Raw genomic sequence first — 10,341 nt, 5'->3', positions numbered from 1 at the left:
TTGCTTGCGGATACACAAAATTCAGAACAACATGACCTTCCTCTTTGTATGTGACCATCTAACTAAAAAGGCTTTATGCTGCAGAAAAAAAACTACACAGGCATGTAGCTAGAATTTAGAATCACAATCTGTCACAGGCATTGATTGATTGATGGAAGAATTAAATGTCTCCTAACCTCAATTTTAAAGTCACCTGACACAGACAGTAACATTCTCAGGAGTTCAAACTAAACCGTCCTTTCTTAAAAGCCACAGGAGGCCTGACGTCTCGCCCACACTGTACTCATAACAGTGACTGGTTATCATTAGCGTGGGCTGATCCTGTTCTGGAGTGTCTACCCCCTGCATCTCAGCTTGTGCCGACGTGCGCGTGTGTGTGTGTGGCAGAAAGAGGGAGAGTGGGCATATGTATTTGAGAGGGAGACAGAAAGAGAGAGAGATAGCTTGCATGTATGAAAGAGCCTAAAAGGACACGTGCTAGTGTTTTGTCTGTTGCCGCGTACCTGCAGCGAGATGCTACCGAAGGCGTTCTTCAGCATGTTCACCACCTCCCCGTGGGTCAGCCCGTCAAGGGACTGCCCGTTAATGCTGACGATCCGGTCCCCCACCTGCAAACAGGTGCACATGCAGGTATGATGAGAGAGGATATGAAGATGAATCAATTATGTGCCATTGAGGTAGAGCTCCCTTATCCACAACAGCATCACCAGGGAGCTGAGCCAGCAGTGTGGTGTAGCGGTAAGGAGCAGGGCATGTAACGAAAGGGTGGCTGGTTCCATTTCCCCGCTAGGGCGCTGCTGTTGTACCCTTGGGCAAGATACTTACCCCACAGTTGCCTCAGTAAATATCCAGCTATATAAATGGGTAAAATTGTAATCTACTGTATGTAAGTCGCTGTGGACAAGCGATTCTGCTAAATGACAATAATATAATGTACTGAAATGAGCCAAAAGGAGGCACGCTGCTAGAGTATGGAGAGAGAGGAGAAAAAGAAACTGAGGAGGAGGAGGAGGCCCCACCTTCAGTTTGTGTGTCCTGGCTGCCATCCCGTTGGCCTGAATCATGGCGATGAAGATGGGGATGTCCCCCAGGGGGCTGCCCTTGCCCCCAGCGATGCTGATGCCCAGAGCATCAGTGGGACCCTGCAGCGGGCAGGGAGAGGATTCAGCGTCGCATTAGGAAGCACTATGATCACGTTTCATCTGGATCACAGTAAAAACTTTAACCATTATGGTAGGATATTGGCTTGTGACCCATTAGTGAATGGTGACGATATCAGTGCAGGAGTGCAGATGGTAAAGAACCTCACCCGGGTTATCTCCACCGTGCGCACTGCTGTGTCTGCTCCTACAGGGAGCACAGATACAGGGCTGGTGTCAGTGTTGCACACACTCCTCTTCTTTAGGGACACAAAGCAGCTTTCCATCCCACCTCTGCTCTTAATTGCTTCCTTTGGATTAACGCACCCTTTCTCATGCAGCCCAAGATTAGACAGCGCTGATCATTTTATATCTACATAAGCTCTGCTGGTGTAAGTGCAAAATGAGGTCAGTGTACCTGATATCACACAAATTACCCTTACATTGTTGCGGCTAGCTTTGACTTTAGCATTGCGCATGAAAATCAGTGCCATTCTACTGAAGGCATACCTTGGGTATAACACAATCAAGAAAATCGTAGCACGTATATCTTGATGCTTTGAGAGACAGAGGTTTTTATGAGCATGTTGGATGTGTGTATATCGTACCTGTGCTCTTCCTCACAGTTTCAGGCCTCCTGGAGTTGTTGAGGAACTGTGAGGCAGAGGGGGCGGAGACCGGGGGCTGGGGCATGGTCCCGGCGCTGTTGCCGCTGGCGTGGCTCATCTAAAGGAAGGAGGAAAGAAGGGGACACAGAGGAGAAGCAAAGACCTGTGTCACCACGGCCTGGCCATACCGATTCTCACAAGCGCGGGAGGGGGGTTGGGGGTCATGCTTGATGGATGAGTGACGCACAGCGATGGCACCGCACTCCCCGTGTCCCTCCTGCATTCTATGGGGGGGAGGGGGGTTGCATGGTGAGTGAACTGGGGGGGCCGGCGGGCAGGCAGCGGCGCGGTGGCGGAGCCCTATGCATGCAAGCTCCCGGCGGGGGGGAGGTTAGGGACGAAGCCGAGCCCGTCACAATCACACACCTGACTTCCCTGGGAGGTGCGTCTGGATGAGATCCAGGAGGCAGCCTTCAGCCGGCCCAGCTCAAGGAGCACCATCCCCTTGGCACACTGCAGGAGCACAGCGCACAGCAGGTAACTACTGCAGCCTTGGGAACCAGCCCCCACAACGCTGCACTCTGAGCGCACCACTTACCTTCCTGCACTACAGCACACCACGACAAAGGCTGGGGAAATAGGCCACATGCACTCTACCGGCATCAAGAGATACTATATTGCAGCACAAGGAGTGCTAACTAGGCCACATAAGGTGTTGAGCGAGTGCAAGAGGGTGACTGAATTCATTGTGATGAACACCATTGCTTTTTGGGTGGTACCGAGCTTCACCAGTGTTACCTGAACAAGGACGCATGCTAACATCAATCTGGGGGGTATAAAAGCATATATGCCCATTGAAGTGAGTATTGACTAGACCTTATGTACACTACTGAAAACAGTGCTGAATCGTATTTGTGCCTACATCTCCCCTTGCGTGCCTGTGTGTGACCAGCTGAGCCGTGATAAAGATTGTATTTGTGTGGTTTTCGTACACGAATTGGCTGTATGTTTTTGCAGCATATAATTTCACAGTTGATTTGCAAAGCTGTCTCTAGCAACACCTTGTGGTAAGGACTGAGCAATGCAGGGAGGTCCCCAGCTCTGTCTGGTCCATGTAATCCCATTTGGAGAGCACTGGAGGTAAGCTCTGCATCATTTCTCAGCTAACAGTCTTTTGTTCCTCCATTTGTTTCATTACTGCTACAAGCTCTCACTCTCTCTCTCTCCCCTTCCCTCTCCCCCCTTTTACCTCCCCCTCTCTCCCGGCTCTCACCTTGAGAATGGCTGCCACCGTCTCCTGCGACGCCTGCCTCATGTCTTCCCCGTTCACGCACAGGATCTGATCGCCCTGCATGAGCCGCCCGTCCAGGTCCGCGGCCCCGCCCTTCACCACGTCCGAGATGAACACCCCCGTGCCGTTGCTGAGAGACGAGAGAGAGAGACACGGGAAAACACGGGGAGAGAGAGACGGGCGGAATTTGGGGATGAGAAAAGACACAAGTGCAGGCGGCGTTCTGCAAAGCCCTGCTACCCACAACAAAGAGGAAGATCACGCAGAGAGGGATGCTGGGTCCTCCCTCAGGCCCTCTGACCCACACGGCGAGCGGCGAAGAATAATCTAACTCTCTTTACTCCTCGTTACCAAATGTAATCAGTGGGAATCCTAACATCTGCTCTTCATCAGAGCAGCTAAATAAGTCCTGGTGGAGGCTGTTTAACCTGGGCTGGTGGGATGGACGTAGGCTCTGGGAGATGAGTGATGGGCCAGGCCCAGACGCACAGCATTCACGGTGAAGCTCAGACACATTCATTAGCAGTCCAGCCACACTGTCACCATAACAACCTCATCAGTGCCACAAATAGGCAATGGACACTTAGTGATTCATGTTAATAACTTTCAAATTTGAGGGGGGCTGTCAGATGATAGTTCCATCTTTTTATGGTTGTTTATGGCATTCATTTGTTCATTCACTGTAATTCTACTACATCTTCGCTGTGATAATCATTAAGGATAATAATCTTATCAAAGCTACTTGTTATCTTCAGTCTCATTATGAAGGTTTAAGCTGGCTATAGCTGCTAGTGTCTTAGTGCTTGTCCATTATGCCCATTACATAGCCTGTATTCATCTGATCTATTGTGTTATGCATCAACCCATGAAACCAGTGCAAAGGGTCTGACTTAGTTATGATGGGACTGAAAAAGTGTGTGTGTGTGTGTGTGTGTGTGTGTGTGTGTGTGTGTGTGTGTGCGAGTGTACGTTTATTGCCAGATTTTATCACAAAGGTAAATGAAACAATTATATCACAAAACAACAGCCATGCACCATATTGTAGAGAGTTTACCTTTCAAATGCATCAAAGGTCATTTTTCATGCCAGATAATGAAAGAGAACATATCAATTTCAAAGTTTTTAATTGTGAGGACATGGTTAACATGCTTGACATTCTGTGGCCTGTCTCTTAACACTGAGCAAAACAAACAAAAATGTATTTTAGAGTGATTCACCAGAATTCACATTTATATACCAGCTAGACTGGTAGATAGATTGACTTTATGTATGCATTATGACCATGTATTCAAAACTGTAGCAGCTGTTTTAGAGAGAATGGAGAAACCTACAAATTTTTTGCCAAAACAGAGAAGCAACTGTAATCAAAAAATGGCCAAATACATAAAACATCTAATGGATCTTATTCTAGATACATTACGTACACAAATGATGTAAAAGAAAAAAGGAGGAAGGCAAAATACATTTTGGTCCTGAAGATGTCTGGCTTCCACAGAATGCTTCAATTTCTATCAGTGACATTTGCTCCTGATCACCTGCATGTTCATTCATGCATTCAATTAACAGAGATCCTCATCCGATATGGCAAACCTCTGAAAACATTTTTGATCACGCTAAAGTGGCACCAACACAAACAATAAGCTGGTCTATAAAAGCTCCTAATCACTGTGTAAAAATACAGCTTCCTGATGACTGTGTAAAAATAAAGTCTCCTGATGACTGTGTAAAAATAAAGCTTCCTGATGACTGTGTAAAAGCAAAGTCTCCTGACTAAAGTAAAGTCTCCTGATGGCTGTGTAAATGTTTCCTGATGACTATGTAAAATTAAAGGCTTCTGATGACCGTGTAAAAGTAAAGTCTCGTGATAATATGCCAAATTAAAGGCTTCTGATGACCGTGTAAAAGTAAAGTTTCCTGATGACCGTGTAAAATTAAAGGCTTCTGACGACTGTGTAAAAGTAAAGTCCCCTGATGACTGTGAAAGTAAAGCCTTTAGGCGACTGAAATCCTTGTTACCGCTTGCCGACGATGCTAAGGCCCAGGCCACGGCCGGCCTTCTTCTGCAGCTCCACGCGGAACACGTCCAGGTTCTCCTCGTCGCGGTACTGCCCCTCGTCCCGCAGAACTGTCAGCCGCACCTTGGGCGGCGTCTGTCGCAATGCCGCGATGGCGTCCTCGTGTGCCGCGTTCCTGAGGTCCACCCCGTTCACCTGCAAACACACCTCCTTTTAGCCACATTACCCATCCCCTCCAACCCTCTCTAAACCACTCCCACACCTCTTTTAACAGCACAACGCAATCCCTTCAGCTCCCTCTTAACTTTCAACAAATACACTTGGTCAGTAGTGACCTATACATACTTTGGCCCTCAAATGACTAGGGCGAACAGTCCTAACTAAAGAGGTTTTCTGATATGGCAACAAGCGGAACATTTGCTATTGAATGTCATTACTGTCTGTGTCCAGGAGGTGGGGATATTGCATTATGTTTGCAAACAGCAAAGCTTGCAGGCCATTTTGCTGTAATTTAAGGGAAACTGTGTCATTATTCTATTTTCCCCTTGGTTGATCAGGTAACAGAGCCGTTATCTTTGAGCTTCATCGTGACTCAGGGCCAAGTTTGGGCTCAGGTGAGGACACTCGCCTCCAGGATCTGATCTCCGGCCCACAGCCGCCCGTCCCGAGCTGCAGCCCCCTCCTCGTAAACCTCATGGATCACGATGGCATCCTGCAGGGATGGATGGATGGACAGATGGAAAGAGAGAGGGAGAAAGTGAGACAAAGGAAAAAGAGAGAGAGCCCTGATTTATGTATTTTCTTTTAACATTTTCAAAAAAACCTAAATAACTTAAAAACAAAACTAAGTCGTAAGTGCTAACCAGTCCATAAAACAGTACAAAAATGCCTGCTGATCACAGATTTAAACAATTTCTCACAAAACAAACAAAAAACACCAAATGAGACAACTGCATTTCCTCCCAGGTGAACGCTGTGTTCTCCCCCTGCTCAGCGCAGTCCAGGCTGACAGTAAAAGAAAGGCTGTGATTGGCTCCTCAGCCTGGCCGCAGCTCTCTCACAGTGGAGCTGGGCAGTGGCTTAGGTACAGCTGCCTGGGGCCAGCACGGCTTCCCGCTGCTCTGATCTCCCCATTCACTCAGCCACATGAAATGATACAAGAGCCTCAATTGTGTGTGCAGACACTGAGGGAGCCTCTGGGCAGAAGCACCTGAGTGAGTCACTGTTGTCTACGAGAACATTGCAGAGACATGCTTTTACTGCGTCCTGCTGCAACAGATTCAGCTCGCTGTTACTCTCACTGTGTGCTGCTGCAACAGATTCAGCTCGCTGTTACTCTCACTGCGTCATACTGTTTGAAGAGATGGCTTTCAATATGAAAGCTGTCTCCAATCTCTCTCGCACTTACTGTGACCTGCCGAAAGATCCAGCTCTTGATTACTCTCACTACGAGCTGATGTTACGAGAGCCTCTTATTATGCACGATTTGAGTGGAGCGTTTGCTGATGAAGGGAGTCAGGTAAGGTGCCTTTCAAATTAAACCACAGCGAAGAGAGTAGAATGCTCTGCGAGTATCTGTAATGATGGGAAAAACCCAACCAATGAAGGAGAGCAGTTTCTTTTAGAGTCCAGCTACTGTCACTGGTTGTGTAATCAGATAATGAGGAAACAATGGCTACTGTTTCCATGAGGATTTAACAGTTAATTACCGTATACCCACTTAAATCAACAAATCAATACACCGCTGTATGTCCCATTTCTTACCCTGAATCCAAGTGCACGTTAGCGGTTTAGGGTACAGCATGTGCTAGCCACATAAATAATTTATATCAGGGCAACACTGAGGCCAAATGAGGCCTGTCAGGCACTTCCTGTTGGCCCTTTTATCACAGAGACAGAAAATAAAACACAACACAGAAAAACATTATTAATATGCAGCAAAAATTGCTACTACTTGTAGCTCCAGTATAAGCTTATTCTGTATGCGACACTGGCGCCATGGGTAAATATAATCACCCATGTTTCTCTTGTAATTATGCATGGTTATTTCTGTTAGCCTGGTTTCCTGACCGTTTGATTGACTGTGGACCTGAAATATTTGCTTTTTTTCCAGAACTCTTTTATGTGTTTAACAAGCAAGTACTCGTTGTGAATTGATCACATACCATAAGCGAGGAAAAAAAAGAAAGTAAAGACGATACTTTATTCTGAGCACGATCATTAATAGCTATGCAAATTTTAGGTATGCATCTGCATTGTTTATACACTGCAGAGCAATCGGGAGGCTGGGGGGGGGGGGGGCGCAAGACTCACCAGCTGTGTGTCTTTACCCCCCACGATGCTGAGCCCCAGCCCCGTGCGGCCCTTGGAGATCTCGATGACCGTCTCCTGCCCCGGGACGATGGGGCACGTGGCAGGGTCTGCGGAGAGAATACGCGGTGGGAGAGCGTGTTAGCGTTCCTGCATGCAAAAGAACTGAGGAGACCATGAGCCGAAATGGAACTGAATGAGAACTGAAAATGCACGCGTCTTTAAGCAAAACTTAGATTCAATACACTCTACCCAACGGGAAGCATTTTCACTATTTTAGATAACGATGAGCAATTCATTTGCATGCAAAGGGTGAAATTTAATTCTGGCGATGAGTGCCGAGCCAAGGACGAACCGTTACAGTTTTGTGCATTAGCGTGGCAGTAGCTGTACATTCCAATGACCGTAAAACACAAAGACAATAACAGCTGAAGGATTACGCCTGGTAAACAATGCTAGACCCTTGCTGCAGTGAACTCCTCAATGCTGCATGGCTCCTGCTGCTTTGTGCTAAGTTTTTTTTCCCCACTGCAGAGCCGTACTCTACATGCTGCGCTCTGCACTATTCTGACCTATAGTGCGCTGGGCTGGGCTATGCTCTGCAGCACTGTACTGCACTCTGATATGCTGAAGTGTTTTCGGCTGTATTCTCTGCCTTGGAGTGTGGCAATGATCAGCCCACGAGGCTGCATGCTTTCCTCTACCTCTGCTGCAGTACTCGAAGTCTGGGCTGGTGCAGGATGGGGGTAGGGATGGTGGGGGGGAGATGGCTCTCTCCAAGGATCCGACGTGTAGCTTGCTCGAGCTCTTAGAAGCTTTTGGGTAGCTGACAGTCTAGCAGAAAAAGACAAAAGAGACAGAGATACAGTGATGATTGCAATTCTAATATTTCACGAGATTACAGTCATTACGTGCAAAACAGCTTCGTAGAATGCCGAAACAAAGCACTTCAATTTTATCTCTTATCATCGCCACATCATTTGCAATTGAAACGTGTAACCACAGAAATGGCTTGAACCATTTACACCTCTGAATTTCATTTTCAAGTAATTCATAGACCAATGCAGCCTTATATTAACTCTCACAGCCTGACTGCCTCACACTGCCGCCCCACACTAACTCTCACAGCCTGACTGCCTCACACTGCAGCCCCACACTAACTCTCACAGCCTGACTGCCTCACCTTGCTGCCTCACACTAACTCTCACAGCCTGGCTGCCTCACGCTGCAGCCCCACACTAACTCTCACAGCCTGGCTGCCTCACACTAACTCTCACAGCCTGGCTGCCTCACGCTGCAGCCCCACACTAACTCTCACAGCCTGACTGCCTCACCTTGCTGCCTCACACTAACTCTCACAGCCTGACGGCCTCACACTGCAGCCCCACACTAACTCTCACAGCCTGGCTGCCTCACACTAACTCTCACAGCCTGACTGCCTCACGCTGCAGCCCCACACTAACTCTCACAGCCTGACTGCCTCACCTTGCTGCCTCACACTAACTCTCACAGCCTGGCTGCCTCACACTGCAGCCCCACACTAACTCTCACAGCCTGACTGCCTCACCTTGCTGCCTCACACTAACTCTCACAGCCTGACTGCCTCACGCTGCAGCCCCACACTAACTCTCACAGCCTGGCTGCCTCACACTAACTCTCACAGCCTGGCTGCCTCACGCTGCAGCCCCACACTAACTCTCACAGCCTGACTGCCTCACACTGCAGCTCCACACTAACTCTCACAGCCTGGCTGCCTCACCTTGCTGCCTCACACTAACTCTCACAGCCTGGCTGCCTCACGCTGCAGCCCCACACTAACTCTCACAGCCTGACTGCCTCACCTTGCTGCCTCACACTAACTCTCACAGCCTGACGGCCTCACACTGCAGCCCCACACTAACTCTCACAGCCTGGCTGCCTCACACTAACTCTCACAGCCTGACTGCCTCACGCTGCAGCCCCACACTAACTCTGACAGCCTGACTGCCTCACGCTGCAGCCCCACACTAACTCTCACAGCCTGACTGCCTCACCTTGCTGCCTCACACTAACTCTCACAGCCTGGCTGCCTCACACTGCAGCCCCACACTAACTCTCACAGCCTGACTGCCTCACACTGCAGCCCCACACTAACTCTCACAGCCTGACTGCCTCACCTTGCTGCCTCACACTAACTCTCACAGCCTGGCTGCCTCACACTGCTGCCCCACACTAACTCTCACAGCCTGGCTGCCTCACACTGCTGCCCCACATCAGGTATTGCGCTGTGTGTATTTTGCTCTCCACCAACTGACCTGTTCAAGGAGAGGCTTTGCAGGCATCTCACTCTCAGAGTCCGTACTCTTCTCTGCAGTCTTCAGCTTCTGTGAGGGGAGCGAAGAGAGGAGCGTGAGGCTGGGTGTGTGGTCGACACATGCAGAAATTAACGGAGTGTGTGAGAGCTCACCTTGGAGACGGACTCTCCATCACTGAGGCTTTTCAGAGCCGGCTCCTTGGGAAGGACCTCTGCACTCTCGCTGGGCTCACCCACCTGCTCCTGCAGAGGAACAGGGGACAGGAGAGAGGGCTCAGCATCCCACTCAGATCATGCTGCGATATAGGCCATGGTCCACTCTCTGCCTCCATGACCTGTCCCCTCCACCATGTGGTTGATGGAGGGCACAGAGGTGTCGGCCCTTAGAGTCCTCACCTTAAGCAGAGAGGCTTCTGGGAGGTTCCTGCTGAGCAGCTGAGACTCTGGTGCTTGGGGCTTGTCTGCAGGAGTCAGGGCCGCTGCTGCATTATGATGGGACTGCAACACACCCACGCAACAGTGAGTAACAGCCAAATGAACCACCCAACTGGCTACCGGTGCAGCATAGACTATGTACAGATTAGAGTTACCCACACAGGAACTGATGATGGACGCAACTGAACTCTCTTTGCCCAAACACCGAATGCCACCACCTTAATTATCTGCCATACTGAAGTATTAACTG

The 10,341-nt window shown here is 49.1% G+C and overlaps 1 protein-coding gene across 1 annotated transcript in view; it reads right to left on the bottom strand.

Moving 5' to 3' along the window:
- The window catches only part of LOC118773584 (multiple PDZ domain protein-like), a 34,983-nt gene that overhangs the window by 6,173 nt on the left and 18,469 nt on the right, over window positions 1-10,341 (bottom strand). Inside the window, exons 5-17 of the mRNA XM_036522591.1 lie at window positions 10,053-10,154; window positions 9,810-9,899; window positions 9,658-9,726; window positions 8,068-8,197; window positions 7,367-7,473; window positions 5,682-5,765; window positions 5,055-5,248; window positions 3,021-3,168; window positions 2,174-2,260; window positions 1,748-1,865; window positions 1,310-1,347; window positions 1,020-1,142; window positions 504-608 (exon numbers count right to left, since the gene is read on the bottom strand). Coding sequence (XP_036378484.1) covers window positions 504-608; window positions 1,020-1,142; window positions 1,310-1,347; window positions 1,748-1,865; window positions 2,174-2,260; window positions 3,021-3,168; window positions 5,055-5,248; window positions 5,682-5,765; window positions 7,367-7,473; window positions 8,068-8,197; window positions 9,658-9,726; window positions 9,810-9,899; window positions 10,053-10,154 — 1,395 coding nt within the window. The remainder of the gene's footprint in view (window positions 1-503; window positions 609-1,019; window positions 1,143-1,309; window positions 1,348-1,747; window positions 1,866-2,173; window positions 2,261-3,020; window positions 3,169-5,054; window positions 5,249-5,681; window positions 5,766-7,366; window positions 7,474-8,067; window positions 8,198-9,657; window positions 9,727-9,809; window positions 9,900-10,052; window positions 10,155-10,341) is intronic.

The sequence above is a fragment of the Megalops cyprinoides genome, chromosome 2 (assembly GCF_013368585.1).
Source record: "Megalops cyprinoides isolate fMegCyp1 chromosome 2, fMegCyp1.pri, whole genome shotgun sequence".
Lineage (NCBI taxonomy): Eukaryota > Metazoa > Chordata > Actinopteri > Elopiformes > Megalopidae > Megalops > Megalops cyprinoides.
The sequence above is the reverse complement of the archived record's forward strand: the minus strand, read 5'-3'. Positions and strand labels throughout refer to the sequence as shown.